The sequence below is a fragment of the Anolis carolinensis genome, chromosome 5, assembly GCF_035594765.1.
Source record: "Anolis carolinensis isolate JA03-04 chromosome 5, rAnoCar3.1.pri, whole genome shotgun sequence".
NCBI lineage: Eukaryota > Metazoa > Chordata > Lepidosauria > Squamata > Dactyloidae > Anolis > Anolis carolinensis.
In genome coordinates this window covers 33,596,954-33,618,062 of record NC_085845.1, presented here as the reverse complement: position 1 = coordinate 33,618,062, position 21,109 = coordinate 33,596,954, and the positions used below count along the sequence as shown (strand labels likewise).

The window sequence follows — 21,109 nt, the reverse complement described above, 5'->3', positions numbered from 1 at the left end:
ATAGGGATAGACAAACTCAAGGGTTTTTGTGTGTAAGTATCAGGAGTGACTTGAGAAACTGTAAGTCACTTCTGGTGTGAGAGAATTGGCCATCTGCAAAGACATTACCCATAGATGCCTGGATGTTGTTTTTTTTGATGTTTTTACCATCCTTGTGGGAGGCTTCTCTCATGTCCCCACATGGAGCTGGAGCTGATAGAGGGAGCTCACTCACACTCTCCCCGGGTTGGATTCGGACCGACAACCTTCAGGTCAGTAACCCAATCTTCAAGTCATCTGTCCTGCCAACACAAGGGTTTAACCCACTGCACCACTGGGGGCTCCTAAACTCAAGGGTATTTGAGTGGGTGTTATGGTTTTGGTCATTTTTCCAGCCACTCTTTTGGGCAAAGGGATTTAGTGGTCTGGAGGGTGAGGCTTTGGGGGCTTCAAAAGAAAGCTCCAGGTTTCATAGGTCAGACTTCTCACCTCTAGTCTAGACCAGCTACTCCCCAGGTCACCACCTGCCACTGATTTATAGAGAGCAGTAAGAGTCTCCTTGTTTTATCCTTGGTTACGTAAAGCAGAACTGGTACATGGGGTGAAATTACACTAGCTTTAGAATCTCCCAGATCAGAACACAGGTAGGCATATCATTAACTATATATTTATTACAGAACATAGTATTTAGAATGTGAAATCATTTCACAAGGAATATAACAAATATTTTGTAAAATCTAACTTCACATGCCATAACTGATCTCCCTTTTCAACTGCTATCTTCCTCAACTCCATATGCTCCTGCGTCTTCCACTCTCCCCTCTGATTCCAACAACACATTCAGACTACAAGTGCTTCCCAGTGAGCCCATCCATCATTCCATCTCACTCCCCTGCTGCCATTCATTCTTCTATTGTATGGCTGCTGCCTTTGTACAAACACATGAGTTTATTCACCTTGCTAAATTCTCACAGAAATGTCTCTCCCTTTGTTTTGCTTCACTTTTGACCTCAGTGGAAAATTTATTACCATGGGGTTTACACAATCTTTCCTTTGTTGATAACAACCACTTGAATTAAAATGTAGCTACTTTTGTGTCTATCAGCACATTTAAAATCCTAGCAGACTCGTTATCACACTGTTGCAGATGAGGAGTGTAGATATTGTTAAGTGGTCTGCTAAAATGATGACTAAAATTTTATAAAATACCTGCTGCACCGAGGCCAGATAAAATAGGAAAGTTCAAGTGCCTAATTGTGGCCCTATAATAGAAGCAGTATCAGCATATGGTAAGTGTCATGGTCAGGTATGATTACAGTGAGCCCAAGCAAAGGAGGAGAGTTAAAGTGAACAGTAAAGAAAGGAAGGTGTCTGCTCACAATTGAAAGAGAAGAAGATAAATTACAGAAACAGGGTATCATCCTATGCTTTCATGGGAACAACATATCAGGAGGTACCTTCCAGAAAGATTTCCTTTTTTAACCCCTTTGAAGGTTTTTGCTTCTTTTGAAGACCTAGATCTCAGAATATATTTATGCATTCTTTAATGCCCCATAGGTCTAGAGACCTGCAGGGCAATTAAGCTTGGTTTTTTAGTTTCTTTTTTTGTCTCTACAATATTATTCTTTCATTCAAAGATTGTATGTGTGCTATTCAAGTTTTTACTAGGCACAAAGAGGTTAAAGGACACCACTGAGTGCTACCAATGTGGTTTGGTTTCCCTACATTTACACCCTTTCTTGTTGGAATGAGAAGCTGATCACACTGGACAGAAAACCCAGACAACCCATGTACTTTGTTCAAGGTATGTTGTTAACACAAGGGCACAATACAATGGGACAGTGCAGAAAAGATGCTTCTCTATAAGTCATCAATCCAGTCCCTGAGAAGCCACTAACATTTCTTCTGTAGTGTCAAAGGAAGAGTCTTCCTATGAATCAGACTTTCCTGCTTCCTTTGGAAGGAAGAAGCTTCTTTCCCTGAGAACATTGAATCAGAAAACATTCACCAGGATCCTGTAACACTTTATCACTGACAAAGTTACATTATGCAATGCCTATAAAATTAATGCCAGCATAGTGCAACACATTGATCAAAGATCAATGTGCATGGCTGGCAAACTGTTGTGCAACTGCAAAATACAAAAGCAATGCATAGGGACAGTATACATGTAGATGCTATTCTGTGTTCTTTAATGGACTTCCACCGGTGCAACTTCACTTATGCCACTTTGCCCCTCTCCAAAAATTACTCTACCTGTGCAGAACAACTTACACCTGCACAGGTTATTAACAGACTGCTGGTCAATGATTCCCAATCTTGTGTTCTCCAGCTAATGTGATTGTGTTTGTGTGAAAGATATGGGCAATATAGTGTGTAAAGTCAATCCTTACCTGCCTCTTTTCTTGCACAACCCATCTCCTTAAGATGTGCTCCTCCATCAGGCTTCCTTCTTATCTGACAACCTAACTGCACCTTCTCTGTATTCCTAACAAGTGTACACTTATCATCTGCTTTATGTTGTCATACAAATTTGGGCTAACTATGTGTCTCCAGAATGATTCAAGCCTGAGAAATTTTCCTAAAAGAGCTACTTTTGCTTTTGAAATATAGTGAGGGCTTGTGTAGATGGTTACATATTTATCACTCAAAAGTAAAGTATAAAAGCTGGCATATAGGGAATTGCTAATGATGGTCAGATGCTGCAAACCTTCCTTTCACAGCGCACCAAAGTTCTCTGTTCTCTAATTTTCTTATCCATTGAGCTTTTGATCTCTTTACTGAATGTAAGAGGCATTACCTCCAGCCTTTGCATTCATTGCCTCAATATTAAAGGCAATTTGGAAACATGACAGTTTGAACAAAATTGATAATGTTCGTTGGGGAAAGAGGATGCACGCTACTTAGCTTAGAGTACAGCATCTCTTTAACATCTGTTCATATTTCCTTGGCCTTTCTGGATCTCACAGGAAGAATGCAAGTTCATGCGTATTTGAGTTATGTTTGGGTGTGAGGGCAACCTCTCTGCTTCGGCTGGACTGACAGTCACCATCCACTGATGTCACTCAGACTACGCAGCAGCTGGTCGTGGCTTTCAGTCATTCCTGCCCTAGGCCATATTTGAACAAGAGGTGAGAGGCCCTGTATTCTATTACCAGTCCCCTTTGCAATCCATTGCTGGTGGAGTTAAAAATGATAGGCATCCAAAACTCTCCTCTCAACTCAGGAAGAGGACAAGGTTTCCTTGTGTCATTGCAATATATAGGTGCCCCATCACACTTCTCAGAAAATGTAATTTAAAAGTAAACATTGAACTGCCAGTGCGTGACACTTCTTAAAAAGCAGTCTTGGAGAAGAGAGCATTCAGACATGGCAGGGTAAATATCAAAACTACAACTCTTAGATTTCTATAGCATTGAGCCAAGGTAGCAAATGTGGTGTCAAACTGCTATAACTCTGCAGTGTGGGTACAGCCTTGGGTACTTATTTTTAAAAGGATGTTATTTTTATATTGCAAACAACCATGCACTTAATGTTCTCATTTACAAGGATATTGCTTTTGCATAAAAGCAATTGTCTGATGCAAATAAATTTGTATTTGCATAAAAGCAATTGTCTGATGCAAATAAATGTTTTCAACAAATGGAAGTCAACAGATATTTATTGTGTGGACTTCAATTGGACAAATACCCATTGTAAGTGCATCAATATATATCCAAATTATAACTCATTCTCCCTTGATTCAAGTCTAGGTTCTGAAACATTCATAAGCCAAATATAATATGAACAGATGTGCCTCATATCACCTCACTAAATATTGGTTTATAAAGGAGGCTTGGATAATAGACTTACATTTAAGCGACCAGAGGAGTGTTTTAGGGATCCAAAGCACATTGAAAAGGAGAGCAAGTTGGCAGCAAAACTAGATACTCTAAGGAGGCCAAACTGAGAAAGGAAGATGTCATGATTTCTGAAATGTTCTCACAGTGATAGATCATTATCACGGGGGCATTATCTCAAATGTTTTCTCTGCTCAGCATTTAAGAACAGGAAAGTGAAGCAAAGCTGAGAAGGTAATTATATGGATTGTGAAAGAAGATTTCACCACAATCTTTCCCTCTTAAGTGCCATAATAACTATAAATCAGTGGTTCTCAACATGTGGGTCCCCAGGTGTTTTGGCCTAAAACTCCCAGAAATCCCTGCCAGTTTACCAGCTCTTAGGATATCTGGGAGTTGAAGGCCAAAACATCTGGGGACCCACAGGTTGAGAACCACTGCTATAAATGGTCAAACACTTAAGTACTTGTGGTTACAGAAGACATGAGGCATTAGTGGAGTTTCTTTCTTGGCCCTCCTTTTGTTCTAGTTCTAGTAACAAATAACTACATATATATCAAATCTGAAGTGATCAGCTGTTGCAACATGGTTTTATGGCTTAAGTCACATAAACAGATTTATGGGATTTAATCCCATAAATGTTATGGGACAGACCCTGTTCAGATGTGAATACTCAGATTTAACAAGTCTGTTGATAAGAGTGAATCAATTCCAGTTGAATCTGAATGCCATTTAGCATTTGGGGGAAATTTAGTGGAAGGAAGGAAGGAAGGAAGGAAGGAAGGAAGGAAGGAAGGAAGGAAGGAAGGAAGGAAGGAAGGAAGGAAGGAAGGAAGGAAGGAAGGAAGGAAGGAAGGAAGCTGTATTGATATGATAGCTCAAATATATGAAGGCAAAGAATAAGCAAGAAGTCAAGTAAAGAAGAAAGAAAAAGTTTTAATGTCAGAGGAAAAAATACAGTAGATTTAAAGTGGAAATGAACAAAAGAGATCTCAAGAGGATTAAAATATTGGTACCATATAATCTTCAATTGCAAAATAATCCCCTGTGTAGAATGGGCTGGATTTTAAACATTTATACAGTCAAATTTGACTTATACTACAGAATAATTCAACTAAACTATCCTATTCAAAACAAGCTAGCACTGTGACCTTCAGGCAAAAGCTACTACTTGAGCAAATATATTCTTCCAACGTGCCCCGTGAGCTTTAGATAAGGCCTGCATATCAAGGAATGCATGTGTTTTAAATGTACAATGTAACATGCAACAGAAATATGTCCTGCATGTATACCTTTGTACAGCAGATTTATCTTCCTTTCCTTATGGTGGCCTACCTTTTCACATCTTTTAATTCCTTCCGTGTTACACCAAAAATGGCACCAATACAGTGGGAGGGGGCATTGCTCTCCATTGCTTATGTTTCCACAATCAAATGGAGCGTCCATTGATGTATTGTCTGTTCACACATATGGCTTCCAGCCAGATGTTTGTGTAAGTATAACATCATGCTATGACTGTGAAAATTGTTTTCAGGAAGCTACATGTATGTGTAGATCCTCCTCCAAGTTCACAGTGAAGACACATTATATAGAAATAGTTTTGAGTGCTGGAATTTGCCCAAATTTGGGTGTATGTTTCACAGTGATGAACAGTTAAGAAATATTAAATCAGGAACTTTTTTAAACATAAAGGCCATTTCAACATTATTGTAGTACTAAGTCAACTCTGCAGCACATCTTTTTCTTACTTTTCTCTGGCTTTCGAAGTGTAAGCAATGGCTGTTTGCATGAATTGGGCTGTGGGAGGTACATAGCTCCCATCAGATTTCAAAGAAGACTCAAGGAGGTTAAGTTGACAATGGGGCTATATTCCTTGTGATCTCTACTCTTTTAGTGATTAAGGATGTTTTGGCCATGTCCTTAGCTTCACGAGGCAATGTATACTGAAGAGCAAGAAGGCTCTATGGATTTGGGGCTCCAGCTGCTTCATAAGAAGGTCTGGAGATCACTAAATAGGACTCAGTTCTGCTGTCTAGGTAAATAGCTCGGTTTGTCCAATCTTTGGGTGGGAACTGCAGCTCACATGATTTGTATGCTGTAAGTCCTTGGCTCGATTCATGTCTAATTAAATGGACAAGATAGCAATGGGAAGACTAAGTAATATTCCTAATTGAAAACTTATTAACATAATATATTTTGTTAATATTGTTAACAAGATACTGTTTTATCTATAATCTTATATCCACAACCCATTGCCTTTTGGAAACAAAGATATTGTTAACAAGACACTGTTTTATCTATAATCTTACATCCACAACCCATTGCCTTTTGAAAACAAATCAATATGTAAATATATAATATTTTAAGAGCCAAAGTAGTCTGTGTTCAATTATTCTGTAGGTATCCAGACATTCTGGAAATACTTGACATATATATCTCACAGCCGCAAATAACATGGTCAGAATCTAGCTCAAGATACTCTGCAGAGAAAAACATGGTAACAGTGTCTTGATCCTCCTGGTCCACAGTACATTATTTAAAATTAGAATGAAAGAGCAAGAAGAGAATAAAAAAAGAAACACTAGTGGAAGGAGGAAACGAGATTGGAAAGCCCCAAGTGAAAATAAGAAATGTGCCCGATGATCAGCTGAAAGATAAAGCCCGGAATCATAGCATATCATTAAACAATTATTTTTAAGGCACATATTACTTTGGTTGCAAAATTCCGTCCCTTCAGATATTAGTCATTATACTTTCACATGAACATATTGCACCACTTCCACAGTTGTAGATCCCAGCTTATCCTGACTCTTCAACACTTCTAATTTTATTGTCCTTCTCTCATGATATCTGCTTGTTATAAAAAAAAGTGTGCTCGCACTGTGGAGGTCAACATTTCCTTAAAAATCGGAAAACTTCTAACAACCTCTCCAGTCTAAACTTCTTCCCCTTCATGTCTTTCTTCTTCCTATATAGCAAACCTCACCCCCAACAGACCCTTGGGAAGGGGTAAACAGAGTGAATCACAGAGGTACCAAAGAGGTAGGTAGGTACCATAATTCATGGTTTTGGATCATTGTTAAGTCACCAGTTTACACTCGAAGAATGCAGTTGATTCTCAAGTGAACTAAAGCAGAGGCTAAACACCAGTGCTAATGTGCATGAACTACTTTCCTGTGATTATAACATGGTGGAATCACATGAAAAGACAGAAATATATCTATAATGCTTGAATAAGGTGAACTACCATGGATCCACCATAGTAGTTCACATGCAGCTTAACATTAAAAATTGAGAAGACCTTGTTTATAAATTTAAATACCCACAATTTTAACTGTGGATATACCAAAGTGGAAGCCACTTATTTTCATATGGACCAATATATATAGATCAATGGGGTTCTAGACAGGATTCTCCATAATGAATCAATTGCAGAGTTGTGCTAAATATTTTGTATTGCTATTTTATACACAACATTTGCAAGAGATGTAATATTAGAAGGCACTGTTTAAAAATGAATCTGATATCAGTAACTGTTAAATGTATCTGAACCCTTTGGCCAGCAGAGAATGATATGTTCTGCACACCCACCCACCCAAAACCCCCTGTGAAAGCTATCTTTAACTGTTGCAATACAGGAACCGTGTTCACTGTGTCTGTGTGTACTGAAGCCACTGACACCTAAGATCCTGCTTACTTAATACTTAATTATGTCCATTTTGGGACACTGTATATGTGCCCTTTTATTACAGATGACTGTATACATAAATGTCATCTGAAATTAATATTCATATTGATTTCTTTCAAAAAAAATTGTTGCGCAATATTATGCATACTTACTCAGAAGTAAATTCTACTGTTTTAAGTAGAATTTACATCCAGGTAAGTATGCACAGTATTTCAGAATTAAGCCAAGTTTTGGACCCAGATTTCATGAGAAAGTTAATAATAAAATTATTAAGTAAGCTGAGGATCCCTTTGGGTGTCAGATCACCACTGCAAACAATTCATTGCAAGCCACTGAGTTGTATCTATGGTTTACTCTTCAATGGTTGAGGGTTTCCACACCTGCGCTGTGACACCAACTTTCTTGGCTGAGAACTTTGGCTTGGGAGTAGTAAACATAGAGGAGGCAGGTGATTCTTGCTTCGGAAAAGTAGAGTGAACTGTTGGTGCACAGGACTCAATTAAAGGGCTAGAAGCATTTGACGGGGAGAATGGTTGTGAACTGTAGGCTGGTACAGAGTACACCGAAGAGGCTCTGACATTAGAAGGAGAACCAGCATTGAGAGATCTTGAAGGTAGAGCTTGTTTTGAGGAGGACACTGAGTCAAACTTTGTAGCTTGTTTGGGCAGGCCTTCTTTATTATCAGAAGGAGGTTGAAAAGTAAATAAGGATGCATTAAGTTGGTAGGGCTGATGCTTCATAACTTCCAAAGAACTAAGTGCTTTCTTAGGCTTTTTCTTGGTTGTTTTGGCAACTCCTGAGGACTTTGACTGTGGTTTGGTAGCAGCCAGAGGGTAAGATGGAGACTGGATAGGGTTGTATGCTACAGGTGGTGGTGCTCGGACATTTGATGAATATTTCCAAGAAGCTGGTAAAGATGGTGTTGGTGAAGAAGCCCGGGCCATATTGGCCTGCACAGTTTCTGAGTCAACTACATACTTCTCCATCCGTGATTGCCTTTTGGCAAAGAGCTGGGCTCCCTTCCCACTCAAAGCTGGGGGCATTTCAAAAGCTGGCCCCACTCCTCCTGCAAGCACACTGTTTCCTAGTGGTGTGGTGGGTGTAGCTCTAGGTGTGTAATTTTGATGTGATGTTGCTATTTGAGGTCCTTTAAGGGGACTAGTTAGATTAAGAGTGGTAGGAGGCTGTGGAGGGAGATAAACAGGTTGTACTGTTTTGACAACTGCTGGAACAGTTACTTCAGGCGAATGTGGAACTGGAAAGGCAGGAGGCTGGGAAACAGCCACAGCTGGAGGGGACCAAACTGGTGATACTGGTGTTGTGGTTGTAGGAGAAACCTTAAGTGATGGCTTTGGAGCCACTGGAGGTGGGATTTTCTGTTTGGCTGCTTGGATTTGCATGAAATTGCATGCCTCTGCTCCCAAACTGAGGTAGTCTTCTTCGGGGCCTGATTCAAAGCCCACAGGAGCACCTTTTTTGCCTTCTGTATTTTGCACAAGGGACAAAAGAGCAGGATTGGGACTCATCTTGGGGGCTTCTTTGAAAGTAAACATTGGTTTTGCTGTGTTTCTTCTTTTTGCCTCTTGCAAAATTCCAGTTCTTTTGGCAGGCACTGCAATCCTTTCATCTCTGGATGCAATCTGTTCAGTTGATTCCACCGGAGACAACAGAGTTGACTGAGTTGTGCTGGTGGCAACTGGAGTCAAAACAGTTCGGTACATGGCTTCAGGCGGTGGGCTGACCGATGTATAAGGAGGCGGTGCAGGTAGATCTGAGAGGGGGCTAGTCATACTTCTAGTGGGTGAAAATGGAGCTGCTGCTCTATTCTGTACACCAGGGAAAGGTTTAGCCATTCTGTTTGAAGTTGCTGAAGATGGATATATCATATTTGTTTCAGGAGCAACCCCAAGGCCATTTTGCTGAATTGCTGTACCATGACTGTGGCTCACTTCTATGTAGCTTTTGCTAACGTGGCTCTGCTGAACTCTGGAAGCTTCTTGTTTTGACTGGTACAAAGAAGAACTCGTTTTGTGAGTGTTTTCCACTGAAGTGATTTCTTGGTGCTCCTCAGAGCTTCTGTGCACTCCCTGCATCTTCATAGCCTCTTGTTCAGCCGTGACCTGGTCCACCCTTTGACGTCTTTTGGCAAACATCAGTGCCCCTTTGCCCTTGCTGTCTGGAAGAAGCTGAGACATCTCGTCCCCACTTTTTGGTTTCTTTTCAACCTCAAGCAGCCCAGTGTCCCAGTCAAATGTCACAATCCGGTCTTCTTTGTCAAGATCAGAGAAGAAATCTTCATCAATTTCTGACTCACTTGTGCCTAATAAGGTCACTTCAAAGGTGTTTTCTTTGTCACCTTCCTCCTCCTCGTCTTCTTCACCCTCGTCCTCGTAACGCTCTAACTCCCCGGTGCCGTAGCTGACCAAAGTATATTTCCTGGCCCTTTGGCGACGCTTTTTGAACATCAACACCCCTTTGGAATTGGGATTTGGAGCTGCCGTCAACAACAAGGCAATGCTTTTACATTTAGATTTGGCCTCTTTCACCTGTTTTTCTGACAGGCTCTCACTCCGTCTGAGCCCTGCAAGAAACAATTAAAGAGCATATTTCACTGCACTGAGTCAAATTTAACATGAAAACAATGTTAATGATAAGTGAACAATAACTATTTGGGCTGTAAGTGTGCAATAGTAATCTATCTTCTCCTATTCCTGGAATCCTCCCTTATGCAAGGATGCATTGGCAGGGCATTAATATTACTATTTCCCCCACAGTTACAACCATGGTAAAAATTTCATAGCAAACATTCCTCCCTGACATTCTTTGCACAATATTTCCCTCTGCCCATATAGATTTGCTAGCTCAGTTTATACAGCATTTGATATAAAGTAGAGTCTCGCTTATCCAACCTTCACTTAGCCAATGTTCTGGATTATCCAATGCAGCCTACCTTTTTGTAGTCAATGTTTTCAATACATTTGCGATGTTTTGGTGCTAAATTCGTAAATACAGTAATTACTACATAATGTTACCATGTATTTAACTACTTTTTCTGTCAATTTGTTGTACAACATGATGTTTTGGTGCTTAATTTGTAAAATCATAACGTAATTTGTCGTTTAATAGGCTTTTCCTTAATCCCTCCTTATTATCCTACATTTTCGCTTATCCAACATTCTGCCGGCCTGATTATGTTGGATGAGTGAGACTCTAATGTATCTCTGCCTTGTTCTGTGTTTTTAATGTAAGACAGTATAACCCAAGAGGATAACTTAGCAGTTTCACACCAATCTACATATACTAGGAATGTTGATTTACACATACTACTCCCAGATCTTCTCTTTTTTTTGGCCATTTCTTTCTTAACGCATGAATTTCTGTCCTTAAGTTCTTTAACACTTAGAAAAAGACATCACTTGAAACACTGACATTTATATTTCATTTCTCTAGGTGCTTTTCTCCAACTTTTTGGGCAATATAGTAATTCTACACAATTTGAGAATTACTTGAGATCACTGTGAATCTCTCTACAGCATTCAGTTCTGTTCTTCAGTCCACTGCTTCTCTATTTTCTCTAAACTCTTACAAATATAATATTAGATTTTTGTCTCTTGGTGTTTGAATGACAAAAGTATGTTCCAGATATTAATATTTCCTAAACCCACAGTATAGTTGAAAAGCTAGATCCACCAACTCAAGAGTGTGAAAAAAATAGGTTACCATTAAGTCAGTAACCGAGTTGGGTGTAGTGTTATGTTTTTTTGGTAGCGAAAGTGCTATCAAGTTCCATTAGAAAAAGAACACGTCAAGTAGAAATTGAATGAGTTTACAGTGTAATAAATAGCATTTTATTGTTACTTTAAAAATACTTTAAAATGCATTTTAGAGGCATTTTAAAAGAATTCTTCAATTTTTATGCCATTCCCTTACCAATCCTGAGGTTTTAGACACTCTAATAGCTAATGGCAATGAATTACTTCGAGCAGGAAGAAAGTAAATTTAAAAAGCAACTTACCAAGTTTTGCATAAATTACTGGATTGTTTTCATGTGCAGTTTTATATTATATTTATTTGATATTTTCTATCTAGATACATTTGCCATGCTGAACATTCAGGATAGAGGAGGTCATCCATTCACATAAATAGCTGGATTAAGCCTCACTCACATACGCTATGGGCTGCTGCTGGTTCTACTAGTCTCTCCCATTTATATCTTTTTTATAACCAGGGTGTGATTTGATCTCATTGAAATGAAAAGGTCAGATTCAAAGAAGCCAGACTGATCAGAGGCACCTAGTGCATTGCTGGTAGTGTGGAAAAAAAACTACCAGAAATAACTAGATGTCATAGAACTGACTGAAATTCATTATATAAGGCATGTCATTGGCCTTTCGGTCAAATGAGGTTGGGGCATAGACCAATATATATACTAGGGCAAAATTAACTCTAAAAACACATACATTTGTTCTTTATTTCTCCACTCGCACCTTTCCATTTCCATTGCATGGAAGATGGAATACACCATTTGTGGTGATCAAGCCCTCAAATCTGAGGTACCTTTTAAAATCTTAACCAATCCTGGCACAATCTGTTCCAAGAGAACGCAAATAAGGCTTTGCTGGTGAGTACAAGATGAGAGACATCTCAATAACTTGTACAAATAGATATAGAAAATAATATTTACAATGGTATCACCAAAGGGGTTATATTCACATAAGAACCATGGAGCTCTGTCCTCTTAGGACATTAGTAAAAGTAAAGGTTTTCCCCTGACATTAAGTCTAGTCGTGTTCGACTCTGGGGGTTGGTGCTCATCTCCATTTCTAAGCTGAAGAGCCGGCATTGTCCATAGACACCTCCAAGGCCATGTGGTCGACATGACTGCATGGAGTGCTGTTACCTTCCCGACTGAGTTGTACCTATTAATCTACTCACATTTGCATATTTTCAAATTGCTAGGTTGGCAGAAGCTGGAGCTAACAGTGGGAGCTCACCTTGCTCCCCTGATTTCAACTGCCGACCTTTCGATCAGCAAGTTCAGCAGCTCAGCGATTTAACCCATTGTGCCACTGGGGGCTTCCTTCTTAGGACCTTATCCCACTCTAAATTTCCCCAATTTTTTTCACCATCTTCATACACTAGCATAATGTCATCAGCATGAAAAGACAGTGAGAAAAGACTGTTTTCAGGAGTCGGATGTTCCCCCTACTCCTGATAAAACACAGCAGGAGGAAGCGGAAGAAAGTGGGGAAATGTTGTGGGATGGCTGGTCATTCCCGAAGACAGATCTTTCCAAAGTAGGACACTTTCCCCGCTTCCCTCCGTTCTTCCCTCCTGCTTATGGGATAGTTTTTGATTAAGTTCAAATTATTGCATGTGTCCAACTGAGTTTCTCCTAGTCATGCTTATACTCAGCCTAGCTTCAGATATGACCTTTGTCTTTATAATCTTCCTAACATGCTGACCATGGTTTGAAAAAGAACCCAACACCTAAACTCTCATAGGGTATTTTATCATAGAATTTTTAAAAAGTGTGTTTTCATTTGTTCTTTTTAGAAGATTTTTTTTCGTGTCAGGGGTGACTTGAGAAACTGCAAGTCGCTCCTGGTGTGAGAGAATTGGCTACCTGTTAGGAACGTTGCCCAGGGGATGCCTGAATGTTTGATATTTTACCATCCTTGTGGGAGGCTTCTCTCATGTCCCCACATAGGGAGCTGGAGCTGACAGAGGGAGCTCACCCACTCTCTCTGGATTCGAACCGCCGACCTGTCAGTCAGCAGTCCTGCCGGTACTAGGGTTTAACCCATTGCACCACCAGGGGCTCCTTTCTTAGATGGGCCATAATGATTAAACAAGTGCACTCAGACTACTGTTAAGGGGAAAGTCTTTCCTAAGTGCAAATTTTGGGAGCCAATATTTTGAAAGTGTGTGACCTAGAGTGAAAATAATAACAATTTCAATGTACTCAGACTACTAATGCCTTTTTGTTAAAAAGCTTCAGATAACAGAAGGCTCACCTTGAAACAGCTGCTAGAAAACGTATTCTACTTATACTAAAACAAATAACTATTTCTCTAGTATATTGTATTTCTATTATATGTTTACAATACAGGTCTTACACCCATTTGCAAACACATAGTCCTTCCATAATTGAAAGGTGTTTCTACTATAAGATGTATAATTATGTTTGCAATCTAAAGTGCTCACTTGAGAATAAGTCCGAATGGCACACCAATTGAAAATTATATGCTACTACCCATTGACTAATATATAATTCCTAAATATGTACAATTGAAAACATAGGCGTGGTAGGCAGCTCTCAGTGTGTTACTATATAGACTGTATTGATCTAATAATGCACAGCCCATATGTATGTTGTTTTATAGACTAGCTGTATAGTCAGGTGCATATCCTAGAAATGTTTCTGCCTTGGGACTGATCCTCAAATTGAGCCCCTTTCCATCCTCATCCTTCAGTCAAGGTGGCATTATGCATCAATTGAGGCAAGCAATTTTATTAACTAAATTCCCCTCCCTGAAAGTAAAAATAATAATAGAAATTCAATAGAAATTTTAATTTGCATATTTTATAACATTTCAAAGCAGGTGCATAAAGCATCTGCTTTACTCATTATAATGTTAGAACCAGCCCTGAACACCTCTGAAGTATTATGAGCACTTCCCATTGTAGCATAACTATGTGGTTACTCATTCAGGTTGCAGTTAGAAAAAAAACCCTAAAAATAACCTGCACATGCTCAAGAGATCTTTCAATTTCTGGGATTCACCCCCCTTCCCCCCCAAAAAAAACCCAGTACCACATGAAAGCTTTGAAATTGCAGAGAGTTTCTGAAAATGTATGCGTGCATTGGGGCCTGCTGCTAAAATAATAAATTAAAATGAAACTATTGACTTGGTGCACATATTCACCCCAGAGGTAGTTCTTTGGGGTATCAGCCTAAGTTTATATTTTGTTAGAAATGAATTGGTTGTTTTTCTTTATTTTTCAATAGTGGCACTGTGATTTGTTCAAGCCCATTCAAATTATACTCAAAATGTTGATAGTAGATAGAAAAAATACATTTTTTTAGTTCTGCACTCTTCAGTAAAGACTGTAACAGACAAAATTTCACAGTTGCTGTTGCTGACTTCATTGTCAAAATGCCAAGCATGCATGCTATTCCTTTGTACTCCTTTTAATATGACATAAAGCCATGACTACATGAGAGTCCTTTAAGTGTAAACGATGGCTTACTCCACACACTGATACAAATGGCTATCATTCTAAAAATATTCTTATGGAGGAATTAGCAATGGGTTGGCATGCTTATCCTGGCAGTCTGCGTAAGTCAGCTCAGTACTACGGTATATCATTGCACCTCTGCTATTTTGCAATGAAATCCCTTGACAGAATTCTTGAAATAGCCAGGAATGATTGCACAAATACCAGCGGTAGAAATGAATTGATAAGCAGATGCTTTGAGAAAAGGAGAATCAGAGTTAGTCTTCTTAGCTTTATTACTATTTCACATCCAGATTACTCCCAAGTAAGACCTTGCTTAGGTTTTGCACTGACCTCTAGGTTTGGAAAGCAGAAGGAATAGTAAGTTCACTTTACAGTCTAGGGAAGCCTTGCAAAACTAAAAGGATCATATAACTGGCCAAAAATACACATGCTGGTGTCCATCAAAGGGACTTTCTGCAAGCATCATCAAGCTTCACTACTAGGCTTTCCTTTCCTTTTTCCCCTTTTAAATTTCCCCCCAGCTTTTAATAGAAGCAGCATCATTTGCACTTTTAAAGATGCTGCCTCCATTCTAGAGAAAATGCTGATATTCTGCCTGAAAAGTGAATCCTAAAGCCATCTGTGGTACGTCCAACAATGTGTCTCTCGTCTGGCACAATCTCTCTCAAATTGCCTTTTAAGTCTTTGTTAAGAAGCCTGGAAAGCTGTAGATACAAGAAAGTATTTTTAGTAAGAAGTCAATGTTAGTCTCGCAGAAAGACAGGCTCAGATTATATTACAAAGCAAGCTTCTGAGACAGTGTTACAAAGTGCAAAGGGTCCCCTCCAAAACCATATTACAGAATTTGTAAAAATAAAAGAAACTGAGTAGTATTTTGTTTTCTTAAGAGAGAAGCAGAGAGAAAGAATGAGTGGGGAAAAGGAAGCCTCCTTGTAAAGAATGTATTAGTCCTCAGTGTGTGGATGTAATGGTGTTCCAAATGTTGAATTTATCCTTCAAGCAATACCACCCATTAAGCCGTGACATACTTACTGGCGTGCCTTGCTCGGTGTTTGTGAGGTCTGCTATGTTCCCTTTCGGAGTGCTGATCCCCGTCTCCCTGCTCGGTGCCTTCGGATGAGATTCCAAAGGAGACGACAGAAGGAGGTGCTTCCGACTGCCCTCCTTCCAACGGAGAATCCACACACCCCTTTTCAGCTGGAGACCCGGAGCCTTCCTTTGCCTGGTTGGAGCAGTCCAGGATCACTTCCACTTTGGTGAGAGAAGGCTCCTTTGTCTCCGCTCCATAGATGGCCTTGACCTCCTTGTTACCGCTAGCAATCTGGAATGGCCTGCTTGACCACTGGGCAGCAGAGTCTTTTTTAATTTCAGGATCTGGAGTTACCCAGCTAGTCCCATCTTTCACCAGGGTGGGTCCTGTTTCCAGAGGCTTATAGTCTTCCATCCCTGGGACTGTCACTGTAGAAGCATTGCTGCCTTTGAGGTTATCATGCGAGAGGGACAACTTCAGCTCAACTGTAGGGCCTGGGCTTTCTCCAGTCCACGTAGTGAGAGCAGGCATGTCGATTAAGTGTGCTTCTGGGGCTTCTATGACTTTCAGGGGGATTTTGTGGCAATGGGTTAGCTCTTTTTCTTGTTTTGTCCCAGAAAAATCCACACGACTTTGTTCCACATCTTTTGGTGTCGATGCCTCAATTACCCTTGTAATCAGCAATTCCTGGGGAGCCTTGGAGACTGCTGTTCTGATTTGCAGAGTAGTACTTTCTTTATATTCTTCATTTTTGGTTTCACTATGTCTTCCATTTTTCTTTTCAAGACTTAGGGTCTCACTTACAACACTGGAAGATCTGCAGACACACAAACACACACAAAGCAAATAGTACAAACATGTTGCTGTAAGTATAGTTTGATAGTTATGCCCTTTAAACACTGATTACAGTAACTGTCCAGTGTTTAAACTACTGTATGATTTCTACTTTGGTTAGGGTTAGGGGCGCAGAACTACTCCTTCCCCCTGCCCACTTCTTTAAGAATCTCTAGGTCCTTCAACATGACTCTAAGGTCATTTTCTGGCAGACGTTGACCATACAGTCATCCTGGAGGATCTAGAGATTCATAGAATATGTTAAATCCACAAAAGTTAAACTGACACATGAGGAGGGACGATTGTATTAGAGGAAGCATCCCAAGGTTTTCTCCACAAATTCTACTTTGTGACCACATGTCCGACTATCTTACAGGGTCCTTGTGAAGATCTAATAGGATATACATATGACAGTGGCCCCAAGCTCCTTTAATGGATGATATCAAAGTTGAAGAAAACTATAAATCCTATCAACAGTCCTGAGGATACAATATATGAAGTACCCATAAATTGACCATGATCAAGATATTTGCATATTGGCAAGTTACTGAATTACCTACAACATTTTCTGTGACTCTTAGTCATTAAAAATACTACTAAAAGTTCATACAATTATCTCTGGAACTATTTGTGTGACAAATGAATAATGCTGAATTTGTATTTTAAGCAGAGCAGAAAATGAATCTTTATAGCAAGCTGAAAAATTAAGTATGTAAGGGGTGATAATAAGAGATGTGTGAATTGTGAACACTGTACATAAAATTGGTAGAAAGCAAGGTTTTCTTGTCTCATATAACAAAAGAACTCAGTGTGAATCCAATGAAGTTGAATGTTGGAGCATTCAGGACAGACAAAAGGAACTAATTCTTCACACAATGGATCAACTATGGAATTCATTACCACAAAATGTGGTGACAGCTACCAACTTAGATGGCTTTAAAGAGAGATTCAACAAATATGTGGAGGATAAGACTATGAGTGCCTGGAAGTCACAAAACTTCCAGGATCAGAGCAGAGCTTAGAAGAGCAAATTTTCCAAATTCTGGGTCAGAGTTGCCATGCCTCTGAATACTAAGAGCAGAAAAGGGTTACAGCCCACTAAATCTGTTAAAAGAGACATGAAACTATATCTCATTCTCTCTTTTAATGACATATAAATAGAGTTTGATCCTTGCCTTTCAATAATTTGTTCTTCATGTAGACAATAGCAAAATTTAGTGTATCTCATCAAAAGCTGAAAGCATGATTATAGCTAGAGAACTGAACTATATAACAATTTTAAGTAATACCTCTTAGGAATGGTTTTCCTACAATTCTCAATGTTATCACCAAAATATACTAAATTCTAGAAGAGTTTTGGTGATGGTACTAGCAATTATAGTAGAACATTTTAGAAGTTTTTCACAAATGTGTTACCTTGATCTTGAAAGTGTTCCAAGGAAAACGTGAAGACTTTTTCACAAGGTAAAAATAACACCCCCTAATATTCTGTTTAATGTTATAGGTTGAATGTTTAAATCACATGACAATACAGCTAGCTCACATAACATGGTGTAAGCCTTTAGTGTTTAGAATGGAAATGGGTCAAGTGTTTGAAGGGAGAAAGGCCTTAAAACGTTAATCTAGGCTGGTTTCAAAATCAGTAAAGCCCCCTCTAAATGCTTTCCATCTGTAGAAGGAAGAGGTGTAACAGGTGGTGGAAGAGTCACTTTGACAAAGATGAAACCCCATGAGGCCTGTTCATAGTCAGATGGTCCCCAACATGATCAAACTGCATATCCTTTCTAGGAAGAGCCTTGTGGGGGTGTGCCTGTGTCATAGTGAGTCCTCTTGGTCTATTTGTGGTAGAACAAGATGGCTTGCCCTATCATTACTTCTAAACACAGACAGATCATATAGATTTTAACACAAGCTTTTGAGACTTTGGCCTAGGGAGCCCATCACCACAAGGCTGTCTTCTCAATCTAATCTTTAACCAAGACCAATCTTGACCCAAAATGACCATGATGACCTCTTAGAAACCCAAGACCCCAATTCCTGTGTTATAATCACAAAAGCGACATCATCTCTAGAGACAAGATGAACAAAAGGAAGAGATTTATTAGTGGAAAATGTTTGCACGGTGGAATTCTATGTTTCTCTTCAACTATCATGTTGAAATGGCTTAAATATACTTGGTCAAATAACCTTAGTTGTGGCTAATAAGCACCAAAATCATCACCAGCTAAATCAATTCTCAATAGCCTTTTCCATAGACTTGCTTCTCCTATATGCCACTAGAACCAAAAAACAATTGATTCCTGTAACCATCTATACGCAGTCCTCTGCCTGAAAGCAGTTTCCATGAGATTTCCTTTTCTCTTCCCTTTGGGCAACGTCTCTTTAGCTAACTGTCACTAACTCACATCAGTCGCTCCCCAACTGTCTCTAATAAAACTTTTCACTGATCCCTTACAAATCCCTTAGCCTGAGTGTCTAACCCATTACGTCCTGTATAGAACGGGTAACTAACTACAGGCCACATTTATTGACTCCCTTCAACCAATCCAAACAAAGGCTGCATTGTAACTTTGTTCAGAGATTATTCAGCTAAAATAAACATTTAAAATATAAACTATAGGATGCAGACATAATTTCTTCACCCCATAGTTTATAGTTAGATGGTAGATGTTGGGGAAATTGGCAAAGACTGGTCAATCCATGCTCATTTTGAGCATAAACATCCATTGAATTTATACAAGATTTCCAAATGCACCTCAATTCTCCATTTCTCTGACCTTGTGCCAATCATATGCTTTCATTTTTAGAGGAAAGCAGTGGCAAACCCTCTCTGAATAAATCCTGCCAAGAAAACTGCCATGGTTTCATATAATAAAACATTGAGATTAGGCAGGTAATTCCATGATAGAGAACTCTAGTGTCTCATCAAAGTACAAAACCCAGGATTCAAAGGGTTACACAGCCATGGCAGTTAAAATGGAACTATAATGTTATAACTATGTAGTGTGAAAGAACACTGCGATAACAAAAACATTATTTACATACTTTTTTAAACCTTAAGACCTACTGTAATAAACACTGCAGCCTCGTGGCATATTTACTGTCTAGAAGAACCAATATATGTTGACAAAGGAGGAAAATATACATTACTCCATACTGCCTAAAGATTCCTCACAATCACTGACATCTATACTACTTGCTGGAAACAATATTTGGACCAAAGACCAATCTATAACATCTAATGAAGCACAGCTGAAGTTCCCAGAAGGTCAAACATCTTAATTTATGAAGTTCTGGACTGTAGCTGTTTTCTATCAAGTTGGAATATTTGGACAATCATTGCTGGTTCTCCATAGATATAAACTATGAATCTGTAAACATTTCCTTGTAGGAAGGAAGCCTGGGAGCAAGCCAGATAAATGTTATCCTTTATTGGTAGCTTGGTGTCTGGGTTTGAGTGTGTACAGGATGGAAGAGAAAGAGAGGGAGAAAGAAATTCCCCCTTGAAAGGTTCTCTGCCTGTGGATGTACTCAGATTCTTTTGATTTACTCTCTCTTCACCTTCAGCCACAAAAAGAATCAACACAGAATCATTTGAACTGTGTTGGGCTGAATCAGCCATCTTTGCTTATAACAGTACTATTACAATAGCAATATCAACTACAAAAGCCAAAGTCAACACCCAAATTCCATTATTTATATATAGAAAAATACTAATTTTTGATCTGATCGCACAGATACAATTCCTCAACCATGGTGGCATTGTTTATGCATTAAATGAACACTATCATGATTGCTCTGATAGTTCTGTAATGAATATCATCCAATATTATTTTACCACTAAAACCCTCTACTGGTTTATGCAGAAGTAGCATGATTCAATAGACTCAGTGGATTAAGTGTTGCAAGTCAATGTTCTAATCAAAGAAAGTTTAATTCATGGAAGGAAGTGTGCACTTTCTCATACATGCCCTCATAAAAACAGGCATTGTGGTGAGTGAAGTAGTAAAAACAAAACAAATGTTTTAATAAACATTTGTAATTTGCTCCACAAAAGACTGCCTATGAAGTCAGTTTGGAAAAAAATTAACTAGTTCAGAACATAGAGGTGTGTAATGGCTCCAATGCCAGTGGGACAGCAAATGCATGCCAGGTTTTAATTCAGACTGCAACAGAGCTCTCCAAGGTACTGAACCACTTCAATTGAGCCATCATCTTGGATAGCTCAATTAAAGTCAGAGAAAGCCTGGGATGGATTCACTGCTCTATCGATATCAGAGTTTCAGAAGCCATGATAGAACGTAGCAGCTCATTTATTGTAAGTCAAATGAATGGAAAACACAAACTGGTTTATCAGTTGTTCCTGTTGACAGCACATTTTGGAGTCCAGTTAAAAATACTAGTTTTGGCCTATGACATCTTGAAAAGTTCAGATTAAGTATATTTGAACATACCGTATATACAGCTCCAGGACTACTAGTTTCCAAACACACA

The 21,109-nt window shown here is 39.2% G+C and overlaps 1 protein-coding gene across 1 annotated transcript in view; it reads right to left on the bottom strand.

The window, feature by feature from the left end:
- The window catches only part of synpo2 (synaptopodin 2), a 142,673-nt gene that overhangs the window by 24,725 nt on the left and 96,839 nt on the right, over positions 1–21,109 (bottom strand). Inside the window, exons 3-4 of the mRNA XM_003221811.4 lie at positions 15,784–16,598; positions 7,887–10,087 (exon numbers count right to left, since the gene is read on the bottom strand). Of these exons, the coding sequence (XP_003221859.3) occupies positions 7,887–10,087; positions 15,784–16,598 (3,016 nt within the window). The remainder of the gene's footprint in view (positions 1–7,886; positions 10,088–15,783; positions 16,599–21,109) is intronic.